The sequence below is a fragment of the Oncorhynchus clarkii genome, chromosome 14, assembly GCF_045791955.1.
Source record: "Oncorhynchus clarkii lewisi isolate Uvic-CL-2024 chromosome 14, UVic_Ocla_1.0, whole genome shotgun sequence".
Taxonomy (NCBI): domain Eukaryota; kingdom Metazoa; phylum Chordata; class Actinopteri; order Salmoniformes; family Salmonidae; genus Oncorhynchus; species Oncorhynchus clarkii.
The window spans coordinates 13032814-13057500 of record NC_092160.1 but is presented as its reverse complement, the minus strand read 5'-3'; the positions used below and the strand labels follow the sequence as shown (position 1 = coordinate 13057500).

General features: G+C 43.3%; 1 protein-coding gene across 10 annotated transcripts in view; it reads right to left on the bottom strand.

Annotated features, from left to right (window-relative positions):
- The window catches only part of LOC139366305 (transcription factor COE3-like), a 99489-nt gene that overhangs the window by 39974 nt on the left and 34828 nt on the right, over positions 1-24687 (bottom strand). For 5 of the 10 annotated variants that reach the window (XM_071103647.1, XM_071103643.1, XM_071103641.1 and 2 more), the window contains exons 7-10: positions 4206-4287; positions 3957-4074; positions 1646-1776; positions 757-883 (exon numbers count right to left, since the gene is read on the bottom strand). In XM_071103647.1, coding sequence (XP_070959748.1) covers positions 757-883; positions 1646-1776; positions 3957-4074; positions 4206-4287 — 458 coding nt within the window. Of the gene's footprint in view, positions 1-756; positions 884-1645; positions 1780-3956; positions 4075-4205; positions 4288-24687 lie in introns of all 10 variants that reach the window. The other 5 variants (XM_071103642.1, XM_071103644.1, XM_071103646.1 and 2 more) reach the window with 1 other exon arrangement.

Sequence of the window (24687 nt, the reverse complement as noted above, 5' to 3'; positions counted from 1 at the left end):
TATCGCCAAATGGAATCAGATATTAGCATTGCAAAAGGAATCGTAAGCTGGGTTGGACGGCCCATTGTGAAGTTGTCTATTTGCTCCGCTAACACTTGCATCCGAACTAAGCGGTGCTTTGAACAAAGAGGGGAGCAGGCTGCAGCGAATACCTATGTTTAACAGAAAGCCTTAACGCAGTCCCATCTTTCATCCGCAACGGAGTGACATTTACTTATCTCACTAAACAGCCATCCATCTGACCTTTCTGCAACTTTGAATGGCATCTGGATATTCCAAAGTAATAATCGGTAATAGTAAAGCGCTGATTTAAGGGAGCGATACTCCATTCTGGCGGCAATCACGGACCAGCATAAAAGTCTGGACATCAGACAAAGGCTTGAAGGATAACCTGGGGAAAAACTCCAGCAAAAAAAGAAGGGTAGGACTCAATGCCCTTGAACAAGGGAAAATGTTTACCACCTTGAAAGGACAGAGGAGAGGTGGGAATGTAGCCACCACTATATGTACGGTAATATATAGCATAGAGGACAATAAATCCTATAGGAAGATATAACAGTCCCATTTTCTATACTCAATATAATGGTTGAACTATGTAATAACATTTATAAGCAGTTAATAAACAAACCTTCAGATAAAGTGACACCAAGAACATTAAAGGGCAGGAGAGGAGGAAGCAGAGAGATATAGAGAGAGGGCAAAACAAAAAAAACAATGGGAGGAGGAAGAGGAAAAAGAAATGAACAGTGATCTTACCAGTGTAGACAAACCGCCCTGGCGCCCCTTTGCAGAACTGCTTGGATTTGTAGGAGAGTGTGACCTCCACGACCCCTGGGATGTGGCGAGGGGGCGTCTGGACCCGGATGGCGTGGGGGGTAATTAGCTGGAACACATCAACACGCACACACTCATTTAACGCTAAGAGCAGTGCACTGTGGGAGGTACGGTCTATTTACGTTACTTGTTATTTATTTACAATAACGTCTTAGTTCGATCTTCAAGGTAAATTTACAGCATCATCCACAACTCTGTCTAGAAAATTCCCATTTTATATTTATAGAAGTCATTTAGCAGACAATAATATCTGGAGCAACTTCCAGTTCAGGCAGTACATATGGACAAACTATGGAACATGGTAAACCCGAATACACACTGATTAAGGCAGTGAGTTTGACAATTAGTTCCATGTGTGTACCGTATGTGTTAGAAATAGAGACTCTGTGGAGGGAAGGTGTCTGCCTGCCTCTAACAGAGTGACCGAGGTCTAAGCACCGAGACAGCCCCTGTCGTCTCTGAAGCAGGTGTTCCACCCTGAACATATTTCAATATTTTATGGCCTGCCTTAAAATGACCCGGTGCGGGTCATACTCTTAGTTTCTTCACCTAGACTTTTCAGCTATTCCTTTTTCATGGTTGTGTGTGTGTGTGTGTGTGTGTGTGTGTGTGTGTGTGTGTGTGTGTGTGTGTGTGTGTGTGTGTGTGTGTGTGTGTGTGTGTGTGTGTGTGTGTGTGTGTGTGTGTGTGTGTGTGTGCGTGTGTGCGTGCGTGTGTGTGTGTGTGTGTGTGCGTGTATGCGTGCGTGCGTGTGTGCGTGTGCGTACGTTTGAGTGTGTGTGTGTGTGAGTGCGTGTGTATCTGGACCCACCTCACTCCAGACCAGCATAGTGCCGAAGACCACCTGCAGTCCATCAAAGAAGTTGTCTCCGATAATGATGACAGTGGCTCCCCCGGTCGTCCACCCCTCACTCGGGCTGATGGCTTTGATGCAGGGCGTAGCTGCTTCGGAAACACAGACAGCAGGACGGGTATGACTTCTACTTAAAGGGACTTAATCCTCCAACTTGTTTTAAGTACAACCTGGGTTGTCATTTCAATATCACTTAAACTTCTTGCGTTACCAGCTTTTGTTTATGAGTACAGTACATAACTGTAGGCTAAGAGGAATGTTGTCACTGTCAGATTGCAACATGACATATTGCAAGGGTAGCATTAACAAATTAGCGACAACTGTTTTATGTGAATTCTCCAAACAGATTTATAGTAGTAGTACGGTCCTGCCTACGGTCCTGCCGTCTATGATGTCAATTAGTTCACTCATCAAAAATGCACAGTTATGATTTCTTTCAATTTCAGAGGATCAATAAGCTCAATAGAAACATTACAGTGTCTCCTGCCTGACCAGACTGTGTGTAGGCAGAACAAGATGGAGACAGACAGGCTGACTAACTGGTCCTGTCTCCAGGATATCTGGCCAAACAGCCACAGCACTTGTAAGAGGGGAAAGAGGCCTGTGATCAAATCATTTCTGTGGCTTGCGGTGGAGGTGGGATACCTTTGCCCAGATCTTATGCCTGGATTCAAGTCAGGGACAAATGCCAATTCAATTCAATTGATAGGAGTGTAATCCTATATAGGCATACTGGTCCATGGTGTAAAGGTAGTCATGCTAACTGTGCCCTGGAGTGGTGGAACTATTTAGCCTTTGCAAATGTAAAGGTGATCCCTAAATTGGGTTTTCTTTGTTTTTGTCATGATGTTTTTCTCTACCCAGGCAGAGGGGCATAGGAAACAGACCTTTAAAGAGTTAATTAAGCAATAAGGCCCGAGGGGGTGTGGTATATAGCCAATATACCATGACTCAGGACTATTCTTACGCACGACGCATTGCGGAGTACGCGGAGTGCCTATATTGGCAAAATACCACAAACCAAGAGGTGCCTTATTGCTGTTATAAACTAGTTACCAACGTAATTAGAGCATTAAAAATACATGTTTTGTCATACCCGTGGTATACGGTCTGATATACCACGGCTGCCAGCCAATTAGCTATTAGCTATCAAACCACCCAGTTTATAAATGGCAATTGAAACCAGTAGATTAAAGGAAACACAGTGGGCTTCCTCCAATGGGATACTGTATAACAGAGTCTCTCTCACGTCATTTAACAGTTGCTGAGGGTGTTGATGGAGTAGAGGCTGTTCCCTGGTAGTCACCTGTCATCGTTATTCAATTCCCTCTGCCACAGCAGTAAACACACAGTCAAACGGGGGACTCTCACAAATGAATAAAACACAATGGCGTGAAACAGACTGTAGAAACGTTGTACATTTATCTAGGAGGGGGGACAGGGACGGTGGAACAAAGACAGGAGCAGATGTCGGCTTTATCGCCTCTGAAAACATCCCAATCTGGCTGAGATGAAAGACTGTGAGATTCCCTAAGTGGGGCCTATGACTTCAGTGATAGCCTCGTGTACTGTACTGCTCTCCTGGCTGCGCTCTGGTGCTGTCAGTGGTGACCAACCATGGGACTCTCTCACGGTGTTTCTATGGATGCCTAAGTACTGTTTATCCAGTGTATCGCAATGCTCTAGTCGTCTTTCAACTCAGAAACTTTGAGAAGTAAGTTGAAACTGTTTCACTGTGTGGTCGCTAGGCTGGTAGGTTACAAGGGGACAATGTTTTAATAGTGCTAGCAACTGAACAAGGCAGTTAACCCACCGTTCCTAGGCCGTCATTGTAAATAAGAATTTGTTCTTAACTGACTTGTTTAGTTAAATAAAGGTTCAATATATATTAATTTTTTTAAGAACAATAGTACTATTCTTTCTCACTGTAAGGCACCATCTTACATCATAACCGCAAACGACGCAGTGAGGTAGATTTTACAATGTGATGAAGGGGTGTTTTTTTTAGGGCTTTAGTAATAAGGTCCCCCACTTCAATGAGGATGTCATCATCCTTTTCCAGACTTAAGGATATGGTTTCATTTCGTCCAATAAAGAGGATGATGTGATTAAAAGTTAGTTGTTCGTTGGGGCAAAATAAAATGGGGCGCCATCATTTTCACCACAGCTAAAGTTTTTAGACATTGGTACACAGGTGGCCAAAGACACCAAGACATATTGAGGTTTTAGAGAAAGTATCAAGTTGTCTGTAAGTGTGAGATAGTTGTACCTTCAGAGGGGTCCAAGCGTCGAGCCCTCCGGCCATGTTTGGAGTTGTTGTGGACAAACATGTTGTCGGAGACAGCAAGGACATGGCCATCCACATTCACCGTAGTGGAGACCACCACCTGTGAGATAAACAGAGAACCTTTACGATATACTGTTGTTTTTAATTAATGTACCTGGATTGTGAGCAGAATGAGATAACTTATGTTGTGTGGAACCATAGTGGGAGGTTCAACCATAAATAGGGTCTTACCTGAAACCGTCTCATGTCTCGTGGGTTCCCTGCATTTTTCAAACAATTCTGATTGCATTTGAGGAAGAACTTCAGGAAGAATCTGTAAACACAAGAGAAAAGTACATACATATTACATTGGAACTCTAATCAAAAGGTTTCATTCAAGCACTGAAAACAGTTGATCACATCTAAATGATGACACAATTATCAATAAGATGCTGTGGGAAAAAATAGCTAATACAATTAAATGCAACCATGCTTCATTATGTTGTGGTTGGCCCAAATCAAACAAAGGACATCTCACTCAGTAAATGCTTGAATAAAATCCTGTAAAACATTTGTTTTCATTTAGTCATATATAAAACAACTTTTTCTTCATTTAGTCATATAAAGACAAAAAGACTCATGGTGTCTCATTAGAGTTGGCTTTTGATTTGTCCTTCTTTATGTCCAATCCTTTCTCCCGTGTGTTGATTGACTGTTGTTACGGTAACAGAGGGGTATTGATTGGGAATGGATATCAATGAGGATGAGCCGTAGTTGGAGCTAAGACACCCAGTCATACAGTAAGAATGGATTGCCATCTTAATGCATTTCCCACTGCCATGTAACCTCCGCATATCCATCTCCTGGACCACAAGCCCCTTATTTTGATGGAGCGCTTTCTTTTTAATTGCCACATTATTACAATAATAATCCAGGAAGTTAACAACCGGCAAGGTCGCAGACAGCCATGTCACATTAACCAAGGGATAACCTCGTCCGATGCAGCCGCCAATTTTTTTCCGTTGCAAAGGATGCTGGGAGTCTCCTGTAGTGGAGAGCAGCCCTGTCAGAGAGAAATAAATGGTTGCTATCTGAAGAGAGCATCGATTTCTCCCTAATAAGACAGTAACAATATCTTTAAAACACACACAGAGGTAAGCGAAGCAATTTCCTCATTGCGCAATCAAAATATCTAAACCGCCTTGAGTGGCGGTACAGTGTTAAGCAAAGAAATAGAAAGGGGGTTGTGAGTTCAAAAGAGCCCTGTTACATAAAGAAATATGGCCATTTGTTTTTTTTTGTTTTTTTTAATGGCTACTCTATTTAGCTGGTATTGACTGAAACTTTATCTTGGGTGCACTGTAGGCTACTAATGTCCTTTATGACAATGGAATAAAACAACATGGGGAACTCATCCCCAAGCCCAATTCATATGATATTAGAGTCCTTGGGAGGAGTGATATAGATCAATAGGGATTGAATTAAAACGCAGCTGGAGACAAGGGCCTGGCAAGCCAACCAGCCGCGCTGATATTACAGCTACAATGTGTTTTTCAATGGAATTAGACCAGAGCAGAGCTCAACCAAGCAGGCACACCAACTCGCAGAAAAAGCGAGAATCTGGAACATACCCTCTTAGAAGCCCTGGGTAGAGCCAGTTCAGAGTTAAGATTCGCCACAGCTTTCGAAACGACAAGAAAACTGAAGGAAAAAAAACGGAGAACACAAAAATAGGAATAGAGTGATGATGGTGAGGTCCGTGGAGGGGGGAGCATGTGATGTTGTCTCGGCAGCCCCGGATCCTCCATCTGCCACTGGGCAGGAGTTGACAAGGAATGTAAGATTCCAGGTCTCTTCATGGAAAGGCGGCACCTGATCAAAGCCTGGTTCCCTTTGGATTGGTTCTGCTATAGCAGCTCGGAAGCAGTGGGGGAAGTAACTGCTTGTAGAAGCAGAGGGAGAAGTAACTGCTTGTAGAAGCAGAGGGGGAAGTAACTGCTTGTAGAAGCAGAGGGAGAAGTAACTGCTTGTAGAAGCAGAGGGAGAAGTAACTGCTTGTAGAAGCAGAGGGGGAAGTAACTGCTTGTAGAAGCAGAGGGAGAAGTAGCTGCTTGTAGAAGCAGAGGGATAAGTAGCTGCTTGTAGAAGCAGAGGGAAAAGTAACTGCTTGTAGAAGCAGAGGGAGAAGTAACTGCTTGTAGGAGCAGAGGGAGAAGTAACTGCTTGTAGAAGCAGAGGGAAAAGTAACTGCTTGTAGAAGCAGAGGGAGAAGTAGCTGCTTGTAGAAGCAGAGGGAGAAGTAGCTGCTTGTAGAAGATGACAAGACGGAAGTTGAATGCTGATCTCAACTTTGAGAAATGGGAATGAGAGAAAGTGGTCTGTTTTTAGGTCAAGCTCTTGCTGTAAACTGTGTTACTTCACAGCTGCACAATGAATCTGTCACTAAAGGGTTACCCAAACCCATCAGAAAACTGTTTTACTTCACTTAGATTGTAAATAAGAAGTACAATTCTGTATGATTGGACAAATTCCAATCCCTTGTTTATAAACCACCAGGGTTTTCTTTATATCAGAAACATAATGACTATACACCCGTTCTATTGGCCTATATTAAGAGTATGAGCATTGAAACGCCGTTCGAAACCAGACTTGCAGAGATTCTTTTGTTTTAGCTTTCAAATTGGAAGAGAATTTTAAGTGACAGTTTATACGAGACATATGATGCTGAGACATCCTTATCATATCAGAAGAGACTAGAGTTAGTGGGAGAAAATGACTCTCAGGCTTTTGGAAGCTGCACCGCTCAGCACTGGAGCCCATCAACATTTTGACCACGTTTCACCATATATTTCACTTCAAATATTCAATACTCTCTTCTACTGTTATCTCTCCAGCTTCAGTCTCTAGGGTATCTGTGACAATCCAATGAACTTACACACCTGATTGGAAGTTATTTCAAACCTCCTTTCTCAGATAAATATACACATATAATAATCACGTAGGCTAAATTTAGAGAAGGACAGAAGGGAGGAAAGCCAGGGAGTAACTTTTCCTTCTCTGTTCAACCCCTCCCTCCCTCAGTATTGAAAACATATTAAACCACCATAAATAATGAATGTCCATCTACAGCCACGGCTTCGTTATTAGTTCCAGGCTGTTTTTCCCCGTCTCTCCTCTGCTCTTAACAAGTAGGTAAAAGCGTTGTAAGCCGTCACCTCATTACGCTGCCCTGCAATCAATTACAGAGGTGTGTGTGGGCCTGCCAGCCTCTAATGTGGAGCTGTGGCTAGTGGCAGGAAGTCCTGCTGCTGTAGTTGTGCTAGGCTAACCTAGTCTTTCCTTTCCTCTATCTTTTCTCAGTTTAGGCTGAGTTCCCATTCTTCTCAAGGCATCCCTTCCTTGTCTCCTTTTGTCCTTGTCTCCTTTCATCAGTGACAGCTGATAGACGAAAGGACTGGATGGGTTTACTACTCCATCTCAGTTTTATCTTTCAAGACCATCTGCCCATAAGACCTTCTGCCCATAAGACATTCTGCCCGTAAGACCTCCTGCCCATAAGACCTCCTGCCCATAAGACCTCCTGCCCATAAGACCTTCTGCCCATAAGACCTCCTGCCCATAAGACCTCCTGCCCATAATACCTTCTGCCCATAAGACCTCCTGCCCATAAGACCTCCTGCCCGTAAGACATTCTGCCCGTAAGACCTCCTACCCATAAGACATTCTGCCCGTAAGACCTCCTGCCCATAAGACCTTCTGCATTTAAGACTTTTTGCCCATAAGACCTTGTTGACGTAAGGGAGAGGAGATGTGACTATTGGAACGCAGCATGTAGTTAGTCCAAATACAACAGCCTTATGAATAACCTTGGCAACAGAAGCTGAACAAAGCGGCAGTAGGCCAGGACGGGGGAAATGAATTAAACACCGAACGTAAAGGTCAAGCATCCTAAGAGCCCCTATAGGAAATCACTTACTTAAAATATTACAAAATGAGAGCTTTGCAAGCATTGAAACACTGGATGCAGTGTATTCTGTCAAAGGAATAAAGCTTGAGATATTTCATATTATGTACACTAAAGCTGAATGAGCCTGAGCAGGGAATAAGTGTGTGACTTCAGCATCATTTTCATTACAGGGATGTGAGCTGCGGTCCACTCTGAATGATGTCACTCTGGGGCCACACCCATAGCACTATACTGAAGCAATTATGTCTGGCTCAAATAACAAGGCCCTCCTGACTCCATACAATGCACACACACATACACACAGACACAGACACACACAGACACACACAAACACACGACACACACACACCTTCCCCATCTTTCACTTATTGCGTTAGGCAAGAAGAAGAAAAAAAATCAATATTTCAGCAGGGTATTTTTAAAAGCTGCCGCGTTACCAATTCTGACCCACAATTTGCTTTGAGTGTTTGCTGCTTTTTATGAAAAGTCAGAGCCATGCGGTGGCGTTTACTCTAAGATGAGCAACACCAGGAGGCAATGAGATAGCGCCTCAGATTCTTTGAGGTCGACTTCTCCCATTTTTTAACTAAGGTTGGAGCCAGTTGAGAGATGACACGCTACTGAATTGCTTTACAGTATAACTGAGAGAAGGTCTAATCAAACACTTGGATTGGACCCAGAGATTCACAGTCTGCCCAGTGCACTAAGACACTGAAACACAATTAGCTATGTCACTAATTGTTTCACAATCAGTTGTCATTTGATTTGATCTAGTGTACATTAATTATTGTCGTGCTGCTAAATTCAGGGAACATTGTTCCTCAACATTAGAAGGAACCATATTCCACACAGTCTTATTACAGTAACTAATATTTACTCTTCTGTGTTGAAAACAAATGCCTTCCTCCAATTATTACTGACACATTCTGAGGAAGCTCCTGTACAGCTAATTAGGCTATGAAACGGCTGGAGTTAACAATATGGCTCAGTGCGTGTGTGTGTGTGTGTGTGTGTGTGTGTGTGTGTGTGTGTGTGTGTGTGTGTGTGTGTGTGTGTGTGTGTGTGTGTGTGTGTGTGTGTGTGTGTGACCCCCCCCTTCTGCCAACTCTCCAAGACCAGGGTTCTCCTCAGCTCTGCTACATGCCATCAATAATTCAGTAGCCAAGATGGCAATTACAGGACCATGTACAATCAAACTAAATATTTGATGAGGCACTAAAACAGTCACTGGAACAGATCCCTCTCTCTCTCTCTCTCTCTCTCTCTCTCTCTCTCTCTCTCTCTCTCTCTCTCCCTCTCTACACAAACACACACACACATTCTTGACTGTCTATTGTCTTAAGTGTCTTAACAACGCATTATGGCTCTGGTCCCTTATTCCCCAAACTTTGCCAGAGACACAAAAGCAGTTTATTCTGCTAAGAGTGTCTTGCACAATTCATTTTCTACTTCTAAAATATTGAGTGGCCACATTATGTGTTCTATAAGGGTCTGTTTCACTTCCAACATATTAAGGAAGGCTGTCTCTCTGCCTGGAAATGAACACAGTACAAGAGGAGGATTCATCAATACAGACAGATGGCATTAAATATCTGAAAATCAAATCCATTTTAATTGATCGCAATAAAAACCAGCACCAGGCCTTTACCTCACCTTTCATCTTTGATCAGAGGCAGATTATTCAACATTCAAAATAATGTGACATAATATCCATTACTGCTGAAAATGTTTGGGATGAAGACTTTGTCTGAACCTGGTAAATTGGCGGCTGGCCATTTCCATTATAGGATAAAATAACTCTGCTACTGTATAAGAGATGATACATAATTAGATCATAGAAAATATCTGACTATACTAAATCAATATTTAATTTATCATATCAACATTATCCTTTCGAAAGCAGTCCTGATTTCTTATAGTAAAGTGTTACAGTAGTGTTACCAGCTTGTGAAAAATGTTGCTGTGTGTTCAGCAAAATCTGTCTCTGTTTCCAATTTTAATGTGAGATCTATCGTTGAAAAACACATGCAGAATTCCTGGAGCACAGATATGAACAGAACATCCCATCATTATTTCATACGTGGCTGGCTCTATTCTGAGGGTGGATGTGAGAAAGTGCTTTGGTGCACAGAGAGAATGGGAGTTTGTTTGTTTGGCCAAGTGAACCAGTGTTCCTCCACAACCTCCTGTACGTTTGTACTTAACCCGCCTTCGAATCCATGCACAACACACACGTGCACACACACACTCACTCGCATTCAAACACACACACACACACACACGTACACACTCTGCTCCGCTGCACTCCGGTTACCTCTGGTCCCTCCTCAGCTGTGTTTTGACCCTGTTGCCATGGCAAAGAACATATTGTCTCTCCAATCGAAATCACTCTATGACATAATGCTCTAACGAGAGAGAATAAAATATGTGACTTGCCGTGACCTCATGGTCCAGGCATGGGTTAGAAATTGTAGCAAGCTGCAAAAATCAGTCCTTTGGTTCCACAACCCATAATAATTTCACACACCAGAAAGATCACACTCCCCTGTTACATATGAGTGTAATTGTATCAAACACCTTTAAACCTCGGTACTGTTTGGAAAGTTTGAAAAGGTAGAAGAGACATGCTCAGGTGTTTTGGAGGTAGAGTGGGAACGGTGAACAGATGTATTCGGGTTGTGTATTCAGAGCGTCAGATATAGAACCACAACAAACGCTGTGCATCAAAAGCAGAGGCTGAGAGCTCAAACTGAGGAATTCAGCAGGAGTGAAACAGCAGGTGGATACACACACACACACACATACACACACACACACACACACACACAATGTGATGAGTGAAACAGCAGGAGGAGGTTGCACACACAAGCATGCATGCATAGGCTACACACACACACACAAACACACACACAGACCCTATGATAAGTTCCACAGCAGGGGAAGAATCCCCACAATGAGAGGTAAAGCCCTGAACAGCGATGTATGGAGTTGAATGCAGAAGCAGCTCTTTCATAGAGGTGGCGTTGAATAATTCATTGAATCATTAACTTGACTAGGTCTACTGACAGCTTGAAACTGGAGGGTTAAAACATCAATTGAGTCAATTTATATCAATTGAATCTCTTTGAGTAAGTCTGAACCAATTTTTTAAATGTTTGACATCAGTGTCAAGACAGATGAGGCATCTGTCTGGAAACATCTTTCTGTCTGGAAATATATGCCAATATAAGCCATTTCCATATGATAGGCTAGTGCGAACTTTCACCATATTGCTTATACTTATCCAATCCTCCCAGATCTATAAATGCCTAGGGGGAAGGAGCTACGGGTTGTTTCTGTGCCAGGCATCAGAGAGTAGAATTCAAGCACATTCCACGTATGTCAGCTGGTCAAAGTCACAGACCTGTGGCTACCAGATAGCCTCGCCTCCATCCTTCCTAACATCTCTACAATCACCGTCTAGACGAGAGAGAGGACGGGCTGTCCAACAACCTTTCCGGTAGAGGAAGAAAAAATAAAATCCCTCCCTGACACATTGATTGACAGCTCCATCCAGGCCCCAGCGCTGAAATCAAGCTGTCAGTCTGGGGGCGGCGACAGAGGAATTGTCCTCTCTGATTTAAATACCGGCCATAATAGGCCGCCATCTATCACTCCTGCCGCCCAGGTTATTCTCAGACACATACATTAGCCCTTGGCCCAGAAAGGAATGTCACCAGATTAAACATCCAATTTGTTAACTGGCCGGGCCAGAGGTGCTGCTTTTTGACAGGACTTACAAACAAGCACAAATGGCCCCATTTTTCACACCGGGGCCTGCAGGCTTTTTAATGCAGAGTGGGCCTCGGGCCTAGCGCCAGAGCAGGCAGGCTGTCGAGGTAGAGAGACGGAGCAGAGAGGACTGCTTGTAGAGTGGTAACACACACACACACAAATAAATACACACACACACACACACACACACACACACTATCACAGACACTGGAGTAACAAAGAGCTGAACACCATACACCTGATGACAGTTTTTTATCCAAACCATGTCTGTTATTCACCAATAAATGGCATCTATCCTGATTTTAGAGGAACAACCTCACAGTACCTGTACATACTGCACACTCAGTGCATGGCAGAATCAATCAGGCCTAATCCACTGCTGTAGCATGCTAAGGACTAAGGAGAGGGAGATCCACTGTATACTTGAGATGAAGCCATATATTTCAGTCAATGAGGGGCCTATGGACAGATTGCGAGCATATTGGTAAACAGAGGGAGAGACGGACTAGCAGATGCCACCAGTTTAGACCCTGCAGACTGGGATCAGTGTGAGAAATATGGGGATGTAAGGCAGACACCAAGCACAGCCAGAGCCATGGAAACAGCCCACAGGGAGACATCTTACTTGGAGGAGAGGGAGAGGAGATATGCTGTACTGTAAAAAAAAAATGTAGACCACATTTATACATACTGTACTGCAGTGTAATGTAACTGGAAAAAGGGACTGAATCCAAGTCCCATCATTAAGCAGGCTTCAACCAAGATGTATTGTATATCAACTTCCTGTATAGGAGAGTAATATGACCACAGAACTACAGAACAGAAACAAGGAAAATAATTTGTGGTTCTATTCAGTCACAGTTCAGGTTCCAGTGAGTTGCCAGATATGCTTTTATAATAATAACAATAGATGAATATTAACCACAGAAAACTAGTAGGGTATTTTGTCTCTCAGAAAAAGAATGCAAATTATAATGGTCTGAGAAATGGACCCTACTAAGTAATATCATTTCTCTCACACCAACAGACAGGGTCTTTTTATGATTTCAAAACCGTTCTTCGGGGAAAGAGTGATTTATCCCTCACTTTGTCTGTCAGACAAATGTTTCTCTTTATGGCTATTACTATTCCAAACGGGGCCTGGCGTCAGAAAACTAATATACTGCGTGAAGTATTTAATTAAGTATCTGGGCAGAGATGGGTGAGCGTCTTGCTTTATTGAACCAAAATTAAAAATAACTCTCCCATTTGAATAAATGGCCTGGGGGTTGCCTCTCAAGCGTTTAATTTTAATATCGCTCATGCCACTTTAACCTTTTCAAGCGCTGGCCCCTTCAATTGTTTGTGAATGGAGACAGTACGCCGAGAATGCCTCTATAGACAACAGAGACTTCCTCCCCTGTCACCTGACTAGGGAAAAACATGTCAGCCTCCTAGTTGTTCTGTTTGTTTGTACTCCTTGTGTGCTGAAGAGGAGATAAGACAAAGAAAAAGGGAGGAAGGAAGGAGGGAGGAACAAACCGATATATAGGCAGTGATACATTGATAGAAGAAGCATAATGATGCAATCGTTACAAAGTCAGTGTAATTTACGCCCGCCTTTGAAGTCGGCGGAGAACCCAACCATGTTAGACTGCCTCAAACGGTAGGTTTAATCAAACACGACTGGAGCCCAAATAAAAGGAGGAGGAAACTTCATCCGGGAGTCAACACAGCGCAAAACAACACCTAATTGGAAAAAACAACGCCGGGGCTTGGGTAGAGAAGACGTTTGTTGTTGTGTTATGCTCCTTTTCTAACTGGGGCTCTCATTTCAGACATAGGTTTTTAACTCACAGAGAGAGATAACCCAGTGATATTCTCCATCTGTTTGGCTCAAGACTTCTCTCAGCTGCTTTGGGAATGAGGCGGTCATGGACAAGGTGAACTCCATCACGCCATCTGCCTGGACCTTGGCCTGGCCCTGGACACCATTAGGGGCCAGTTGCAGTCATCAAAAACATCTCCTCCCAGTCTCACTGAGCAGATTTAGCTTTATGAATACATTATGTTTCCCGGCTGCTTGGATAAGTAGAGAGAAGTGGGTGTTAAGGTTGTGATTATCGTTTCGATACCTTTTGGCTCGGGTTTTAAGAGCAAAGTATGTACGTTTTTTAATCTGAAGTGGGTCCGGTAACTATGGTCCAGATTCAAATGAACCTGCCTTAGCATTAATGTTATGCAAGACCTGTGAGTACAAAGTGTGACATTTTATTTGTAAGAGAATAATGAATCAAAGTAAGAGATTAGTGAAAAAATGACAGTTAGTCGAAGGCATTTCTAAACTGAACAAAAATGTAAACGCACCAGGTAAAGTGTTCACCACATGTTTCATGAGCTGAAATAAAAGATCCCAGAAATGTTCCATACGCACAAAAGTGTATTTCTTTCAAATGTTTTTCACAAATTTGTTGGCATGCTTACTGCAGGAATGTCAACCAGAGCTGTTTACAGAGAATTTAAAGTTAATTTCTCTACCATAAGCCGCCTCCAATGTCATTTTAGAGAATTTGGCAGTACTGTACCTCCAACTGGCCTCACAACCGCAGACCACATGTATGGTATCGTGTGGACGAGAGGTTTGCTGATGTCAACGTTGTGAACAGAGTGCCCCACGGTGGTGGTGGAGTTATGTTATGGGCAGGCATAAGCTATGGACAATGAACACAATTGCATTTTATCGATGGCAATTTGATACCATGACGACATCCTGAGGCCCATGACGAGGCCCTTTTTTTTAGGTATCTGTGACCAACAGATGCATATCTGTATTCCCAGTCATGTGAAATCCATAGATTAGGCCCTAGCGAATTTATTCCAATTGACTGATTTCCTTATATGAACTGTACCTCAGTGAAATCAATGAAATTGTGCATGTTGTGTTTATATTTTTGTTCAGTATATTTTAAAGCTATTTTTCTATCTCTTTCATATAAGCCTGTGAGAAAATAGTCACGAACACGGACCATGTCTGCTGTGCGCATCAGTGGAATCCATCCTAACTGCCCCTGACCTACACTGGAGAGTTTCACTCCCAGTGTGGGAGAATAGAGTTCCTACTAGAATGGACTGCAGATGAGTCAGAGTATGAATGAAAACATATCCTCTCGACACTCTAACAATACCACCAATGAGTCCTCAGCACACCAGTAATGAAACATTAAATAATCCAATGAATTAGAATTGATGCTGCGTTTAACGTTTATTTTTCATTTAAAAAACAATATGCTGCTCTCATCAGCGAGAAACGCTACATCCTTTATTGTCCAGAGTGCAGAATTGATGTCAACATTCATCTTTTCATATTCCCAGCCAGTGTAAGTGGATTACTCATGAAATCATTCACAGCTAATAGCATCCAGACGCCAATGTGCCAGAGAGGAATTAAGTCTCTCTCCAGAGCGATACAGACCTACAGTATCTTACTGTAACTTCTTCCTGAAGCACTGAAATATGTGTCTCACACAGGGCTGGACTACCACATTTGGGGGTGGGCTAACTGCATTTCAACAAATTTTGCAATGGTGCAGAGAGAAACAGTTGCGATTTCATAATACTATTCTACACATTTTATCATGAGGCTAAGAGAAAATGTTGCAGTTTTAAAGCTATTTTCCTGCAATTCTACACTTTTTGCCATGGGTAGGAGAAAATGTTTTGTTGTTTGAATAGCTCATTTCCTGCAAGGAGGTCGGGGGCCCCAGGGCACTTTCTCTGCATGCCCATTCGATAATCCGGCATTGATCTCAAATACATTTTCTGTCTATGAAAGTGTCATTCATATTTAGAAAATATACTAAAATGTATAAATGAAGAAGAAGTGAAAATATATTTTTTTAAAGAACAATTGTTTGCTATTTGCAGTGGTTTTGTCCCCCAAAAATTATGCACACACACACACACACACACAAAGACACAAACGTGCACACACACGCACACAAAACCAACTGATCCTAGGGCTTGAAAGGGTTTAATAGCCTACACCTACTGGTCTAGGTAAAGCAAACAGGCCTCAATAAATGGGGCACAAGAAACAAAGAGCAAGTTAGGAGAGGTACTTTATTACAAATATCATAAATATTCATAAGTGGGTGAGAAGTGCAGAGTAATTGATATGGAGCTGCTGGGAAAGCAGTAGATATTCCAGCATGGCTGTCTGCCACAGGAGAGTGGAGAGGGAAATGAAGTCCTGAGAGTGGTGCAGGTGCACAGCTTGGATCCAGCCCAGACACACACAGACATACAAATAGGCGCACACACACTCGTAAATGTGTTCACACTTACATGAATACATTCTCCAGCATGTATGCAAAAATGAAAAATGCTATGTGCTCACATCAACATTACAACACTACAGGTTAACTGATAATAATATGCAGAAGACCACAATGCACACACACACACAGACACACACAAAATGCACAAGGCTCGCACAACTCCGAGCTGACACACGGGTCAATCGTTCCAAAAACAGCAACACACCCTCAGTCACACACGGCCAAATACCTCCGTGACAAAAGCATTATCTCAGCATCAGCTGCTGGTTGTGCTCCCTCTATGGATTTCACATTAACCCTCCACCCTAACCATTCAAATGAGAGTCAAGAGGTAGGTGTGTGTGTGTGTGTGTGTGTGTGTGTGTGTGTGTGTGTGTGTGTGTGTGTGTGTGTGTGTGTGTGTGTGTGTGTGTGTGTGTGTGTGTGTGTGTGTGTGTGTTATATGGATTACATACACTACAGGGACTAAGCCAGACATAACATTAAAAACACAAAGATGAGAGCTAGGGGTCAAAAGTGTCAACGACAACAAGTAGGAGACAAAGTCCCTGGGAGCAAGCTTATGTTTTCATCTGATTTGGATGATTGGGGATTTTTGTGAAGTGGTTTGACGTTTTGGGGTGGTTAGGATGGTTCCTAATCAGCTGGCGTGTCCCCTGCCATGACTAGGGTTTAGTTCTGTTCTCTGAGGACTCCCATTGGCTGCCCGCGGTTCTGCAATTACACTGCCATGGCACGGAATTCTACTCTGGCGCGCCTCAGTGTCCATTCCGTCCACATGGCATGGCAGACAAGATATGTATAACAATATGGTGCCCAGTGTAATAACTATGGCCAAAATACCACACTGAAACAGTCAAAATCTCACTATCACATTTAAATGCCTAGATATCATTTCCATAAAGATAACATCATTTAAAGAAAGTATTTGATGCACTGTAAAAATGTACGCCCAGCATTATTCACTATTGGTAATCAATTAAAGACATTTTGTTGGAGTAGATTTGATTGGACTGTGAAGAATTTATGTTTGAGTAGAGTAGTTTGGGTAGTAGATTGTATTGGTGTGCAGATAAGAGGTCCACACAAAGAATAGCCTTTTTACAATTATGACAATTTGGAAATATCTTAGTGGGATAAAAACTACTAACAATCTGCCAAATCTGAACAGGTTACTGCTATAAATGTATGATGTATCAGTAAATCAACCATAGCTGTAATGTTCAAAAGATGGGAAACAGGTTTATGGAGACAAATGTTGTTTCAAAATTCATTGTGAAGGAAACTACAACAGTCCTTAAATCTTGAGAGTTGTACAGCACTTTGTAAAAGCAGTAGAACTAAGTTCCACTTGTTTCAGTTTCTCTACACCTCTTTGTGTTTTAAGATTCCGACTCTCTTGTCTCTTAGCTCTGCTAAGATAAAGAGCTAGGACCAGACATGGCAGACACAAGTACACACACACTCCCTGATTTGTAGATGAAGCCAATGTGCGATTCAGGCAATTTGTTCTGTGCCATCTCGGGGACACAGCCAGGTCACATTCTTCCTGGTTAATTAAGGTCTGTGTATCCAACCGCTGCCACCAGCACGCACAAGCTGACTGCACCTTAAGCACAAGCAGGACCGTCATATGGGAACTGCACCACGTTCTGGTTCTTTTCCTAGTTCTGGTCCAGCTTCGCTTCCAATTCGGCTGGCTCCCTAAATGCCCCATCAATATGTTTCATCAAATTAGTAAGCAGCCAAAAATTGACGCTTTTCATTAATTATACAGGATCATTCTAATTGCAAATTCAAATGTATTCGCTCCGAACAGAAGGTGTTCAGTAATATTTCAGGGAATTTGCATATTAAATGGGGGTCGCTGTGTATTATGTATGGTAATGTATGCGCATTGTCTTTATTTTTAACTCGCGGGCTGCTTGCTTGAGCAGGTGAAAAAATTCCAGAGTGTTTAATTTTGCTGAACAAACGCGACGAGGCCACTTGTCAAGTGCTGTATGGTCGGTGTCAATCTTTGTTTTTTCCCACTTTCCTGGCCATGCCTTTGATTAGCAGAAGCAATGGTGCCACCAGTAAACAAACCTGCGGGTTGCCAGAACAAGAGCAGGAAGTCATTGCTGTTCATTTTCTTGGCTTCCTGTTTCGCTCTGCCTTTTGTTTCGCGGCTCTTTTCACTGCCAGCAGTCAGAGATGACACTGCATCGTCAGCGGAATTCACAAATAGCGGGCAGGCGTGTTTCATAGCATGCAACCAACTCAGAACGACCTGAACAATGTAGACAGCCTACAATAGAATTAGGACTGTCAGTTGTATTAACTTGAATGAACTGGCTTGTTGGATTCAGGTTACACTGTGTGCAATACCAAACAACAGCTTCACCAAAAATACTTATTCTGGCTTGATCTGGCTGTGGGGTATTGGGGAAAGAAACTACAAAGCAAATGTAGCCTATGTGTACTTTAAATGTCAGAAATTTATAAGCAGTTTTCTCAGGGTTGCTTATAAACAGTACAATGGCATAAATGAGTATATCAGCTCAGTCTTCCATTTGGCTGTGTCCCAAGCCAATCCATCAACAGAGGAAAGGCCCTGCTAAAGGAGATGAAAGGAGGTTTCCCCAGTCAAGAGCATTACACTGGTGTGAAAAGAACAATACACTGCTTTAGGAAAATTTACACAAAATGACTCTATGCTGTTTGAACTTGGCACAGCATTACCTGGGCATAAGGGGAAACGTGTACAACTGCATTAGACAGAATAACCTTATCCCTACAGTTCTGGAAAAGAATGAAAACAATCACTCCCCCATTTCAACTTCTACACTCTCAAAACATACAGGAAGCAGGGACCTTCTTTGTTTTATAAGTCAAATCTCAACGCAGTTGAGCAGACAGGTAGACTCTCATCAAATCTTGATCAAACATCTGTCGGATTCGCTACCTTAGTTTCCAAGGCTTAAATGTTCCCCTCCTCCTCATTAAAGAGTGTACCACAGCCTGACACTTTCCTTAAGCTTTGGTGGTGTTTTCAGAGGTGTTAACACAACGTGGGATCATTGAGAAGGGGAGAGCGTGGATCCTCTAGGAAAGGTAAAGATTAATTAAAGCACGAAGCGACGGTGCCGGGAGTGCTAGCGTGGCTGATGACAGGTTAGCGCTCAGACTGGAGGGTTCACTTAAAGAGCTGAGATCACAGCTCCCTTCACTCCTTCTCAGTTACACAGAACAGCTTTTATTAGCCCAACGGCTCTCACACACACACACACACACACACACACACACACACACACACACACACACACACACACACACACACACACACACACACACACACACACACACACACACACACACACACACACACACACTCTCACACACACTCACACACACACTCACACTCACACACTCACATACTCGACACACACGACAGACAGACAGACGTTACAGTCGAACCATACATATTCCCACACACGCCACAGAGGATACAAACCTCCACTATATTCTATATTCACTATTCAGCATACGTAGTTCATTTAATATGAAGGAAAGGGGGATTTCTCTATATAGCATTAGGAACCACATGATAACAGGCAAACACAAATGCATAAATAATCAACTCTAAAGCAAGAATATGTTTTCGACCATTCTCTGCTATCCCCCTGAAAACAGTGGGAATGGGTAACGGACGAGGCCGTGCCATCTCTTGCACCTCCATCAGAAAGAGAGAGGCGACAGAGTGGAAGTTGCCAGTTTGGCCACAGGGTGCCACTGTGCCCGACGGCCACCCACTCACAGCTAGCCATGGGAAAGTGCAACCTGGCATGCAATTGGTGTGGTGGGTCCACTGCCCAATGAAACCTGGCCCATAGTGAGTTGTACCCCTGGCCAAGGGGGCGACTCCAAGGATGTATCTCCCCTGGATGAATGTTAGCTGGACAGATGGGGATCTGGAGAGACGTTTCCAGCCCCAAGCCAGTCATTGATGTCCAGCCAAAGCTAAACTAAACCCACTTTCTCTATGTCTGGTTCATATGAAAGTGGATCCAATGTTTGACTGAGTCTTTACTATGCCAATTGAATGTGACTGTTGTTTTAGCTACGAATGACAATGCCTGTTTGTACTGAAGTGATTGTTTGAGATCTCTGTTCAATGTCAATTTAGCGGTGAGGGGGTATTGGATTGTAGTATGGCTAAGAGCCAGTGAAGTAAACACACAAGCAAGTACCCATACACGCAAACCCACACACACACGAACACACACGAAAACACACACAAACAGACACACACACACATAGATGTCCATAAACACTGTATCTCATTAACCCTGCTTTATCTCGTATTTATACTGATCAACTCCCTCCAGACAAGCACCTTAACCCCATAATTTATAGAGGTTCATTCAATGGCATGTACTCTAGGGAGCTTAATGGTTGTTATTTCCCTTTGTAAGATTAGCAGACTCACACATTAATTTCATTTGTTATTGCAGTTAATAAAATGTTTCAATAAAAACACTGATTTGGGTGCCTAATTTAAAGCCTGTCTGTTTCCTAGTAATACTGTACACCAGAACATAGCACAGAATGAATGCTCTTAGTACTGTTCTATGTTTGTCAAACTTTCACCATAAAGGTTTGGTTTTGGGTCGCCTCTCCAACACCAAATGGGTCGCATTTCCAACGCCATGGTATAATTTAGACATAATTGACCGCTGTTCTCAACTTGGCTTTATCTGGAGCTGAAATGTAGTATTTTTGTGGCTCTGGTTATCCTCAGAGTCCTCAGTGGGCTGAACATTCTGAGTGTCTGAGGTCAGGGGTCAGAAATGTGTTTACGTTTGTGCGGAGAAGCATAGGACAGCGCCTGATGTCAGCTGGAGCCGGCGGTGTTTCCCAAGAGAAACTTTAGCCACTTCCTCCTCATGCTCCCTTACTCTACAGAGAAAAACATTCCGGGGTTCGACTCTCTAAATAGACAACACATGTCCCTCCAAAGGGCCGGAAGCCAAACTACGTATCATAAAGGCAGTGGTACAGTACATCCATGTTGAACAATGTATAATCCGTGACAGTATCCGAGTTGTTTCGTTAAATTCAGTTTCTGCTCGTGAATTTGCCATCAACCACAACTCTTGGACAATATTTGTTTCTCACTTCCTGACTTGAGTCTCCATTTGTTTCCTGGATAGGAATTGGAACGGATGGATTCAACCAAACTCTAACATCAGGGTTTTCCATATCAGTGTATCTTTCTCTGCAGTGTGTGAAAGCCGCCTGTGTCTGGAACAGGAGCTCAGGTCACGGTCTCTCTGTGAGAAGTGGGTGGAAACACAACAGAGGTAAATCCAGGTTCATGTCTAATCTGCATGTTGGACTAATGTCAATGAGAGGCCTCTGCTAAAACATCTGGACTCGCTATGTTTCCTCAGGTTGAAAAGGAGCACAAGCACTCTTCTGGGGGGGAAAAAACTTGTTTCAGCTGAATAAAACTGATCGTAATTATAATAGGAGCACATAAGTAGCTAAACTAATCTAGGTTTTTATATTCAATGCTAATTGTTGTTATCTACTACTAACAAATACAGACGTTGGACCAGATTATTTTTGTTCTGTGGGAATGAAGAAGCTCCCAGTACAGGTGAGAGGAGAACCCTTTGTCGTTCTAAAGTTTACTAGATGCACCGCAACATAGATTACAATTAGATCATGATAGGACAAGGCTTGTCCACACTTCATCAGGCTTCATTTCAAATGTAGCCGTCACCACAGTTTCCTCCACATTAAGTGGACATTCCTGAGCGGGGAGTTTTCTGGTGTCTTATTGACGTGCCAGTGTGTGTGTGTGCGTGTTTGAGGCAGGAGTAACAGGTTAGGAGAAGCTAACGGTGAGAGTGCATTAATTAATGACTGACGGCTAACAGCCAAAGCATTAATATGACTGAAGTATTCGCTCGGGGCCTGTCAGGCCAACACGAATCGATGGATCAATGCCTACACACACACACACACACTCAAACATGCACATCAACACACACACATAAAGTACACACACGCACACACTCGGGTACACACACAACCATGCTCTATCGAAACTAGGTGTCCACTGCCCCTGGCTCTCTATTACCGGACGTCTCTCCTCCTGACGATAAAGGTTATAGGTGGAACACAGCGTTGATTTGTACTGAAGATTTTTTTTCCCTCCCTATTTTCCCAGCATATATCCGGGGCTAGATTAGCTCATTAAGGGGACTGGGTTTGGATCTTTGGATCTTCAATTCGGGCGCTGGTGTGTTTTGACAGGTGGGATTAGGAGGGGGTCCGCGTCGAGCTAGCTAAGCTCACCGTAAACCCTGCGCCGATGCGAGGAGTAGCGCCATGCATGCAGGGAGATAGAGACCCTCATCCCCTATGGTACCCTGCCTACTGCTTTCTATACTGTGCCTCCACTACTTCGTGCAGGAATATGGGAAAGAGCTCACTCATGCCATAGCAGAGATGGGGAAGTATTTCAATTATTTTGGTGTATGTACTTGAAATATGTATTCATTCTGTGTATTTAGTCATTGGCATTAGGTGACGGGGTTGTCTTGTACTTTACATTTACATTTTTCCCTCCCAATGAGCACAGTGGTGGAAGGACATTTGGCAAAGATAAGTTATAAGTTCTAAGATAGTTATATGGCTAGGCAATGAATGCAGCGAACCAGGCTCATGGGTGTCCATTCCGTGTTTGCCAATAGGCGGTAAATGAACACCTGGCTACAGAGTCTTGGTTCTTGTTGTTAGTTAACAACAAACAGACCAAGGTTTATGATGGGCTGCAGTAAACTGTGGCGAGCGAAACCGAATGGCCAGAAAAATAATACCAACGAACAAATGGTGTTGACAAAGACTGTTGTTAGTGAGGATGTGTATGCATGCGCGAGTGTGTTGGTGTGAACGGAGGACGCATTTTTGGTGAGTATGTGTCCAGGTGCAGGTGTGTGTATGTGTGCTTCCATGTGTTACCACAGACACACACACACACACACACACACACACACACACACACACACACACACACACAAGCACACACTTGTGTGTTCCCGGGTGTGTTGTAATCCCTCATAGAGCCAACTCAGCAGGTGAAGAGCCTCACTAGAGAGGGGTGATGAGCTGTAGGATAAACATTATCTAAAACTCTCCAGCCTCCCAAAGTATCATCCAGCGTGCTTAAGTTAAGGTGCAGGACCGGGGTGATTTGCATAAGTAATTAGCTAATGTGCTGTTCAATTTCTCTCCCATCTGGCTCCATGAGCCAGACCTCATTTCTCAAATTGACAGCCTGGTCTCTATCGCTAGCCACACTGCAACAAGGCGCCCACCAAATTAATTTGTCAACCTTCTCCAGTAATGGGACATTCACCTTGAAAACTCAATTTACCTGAGTCTGTCTGAGGGAAAAAGCGAGAGAATTTTCTCAAAAAACACTTTGGGAAGAAACAACAAAAGCATGACTGAAGTGTTAGTATATGAGTGTGAGTTGAGAGGAGAAAATTGGGAGAGGGAGAGGGGTTTTGAAGTTGGTTTAGCATCACTTGCTGTTTGTACCACATAAAGAACTGCAAGACAGAGACCCATTAGAAGGTCAGTAGAACCTATTCATGAAGTTTGATTTTAGACAGAACACTGGATTGGAAATAAAAGTGACACATTTGCTTAAATTACTGACAAATTCCTTGACTCTCTCTCTCTCTCTCACACACACACACACACACACACACACACACACACACACACACACACACACACACACACTGTGATTGTTTGCACCTGAAAATCTGAATTGAGATATGATGTGTAACGGGATCTTAAGAAGATACAACATACACCAGAGGCCGAGGCAGGAGATGCTTCACACAACATAGCACTACAGTACTTATGACTCCATTTTGAAATGGCAACATTGATAATTCCTAAGGGCATGGATGGGTACGGACTCTTTATAATGTTCACTAACGGGCTCTTTCTCTCTCTAGCTCTGTTTTTTTGTTGTGGTTTCACCCTCTCTCCTGGATATTCCCATCGGCCCCTGTTACGATGGGCATGAGCAGAGAGTAGGTGGGGGCTAGCATGGGCGAGAGTGATGCCAGGGCGCTCTACTCAGGGACCAACACAGGGAAATGGGCCAAAAAGCCAATCTAATGAAACCCCCAAAATTAATTTTCAGTCTCATCTTTAGCTGGAGGCGGTGTGGAGAGCCAGGGGAGCCCTCGCCTGTTTGTGGAGAAAAGAATGGAGGGATGGAGAGGGAGAGGAGGGAGAGGAGGAGATGTAGGAGAGGGGTAACATCACACCATATTGGAATAAAAAAGACTCCCAATGTACCACTCTCTCTCTCTCTCTCTCTCTCTCTCTCTCTCTCTCTCTCTCTCCCCCTCTCTCTCTTTCTCTCTCTCTCTCTCTTCTCTCTCTTTCTCTCTCTCTCTCTCTCTTCTCTCTCTATATTTCCTTCCTTCCTCCCTCTCTCTCTCTCTCTCTCTCTCTCTCTCTCTCTCTCTCTCTCTCTCCCTCTCTCTCTCTCTCTCTCTTCTCTCTCTCTATTTCTCTCTCTCCCTCTCTCCCTCTCTCCCTCATTCAGACTGTATACTTATTCCATTCTTTTGTGCTCCTCTCCTGTTCCTTTGTCCTG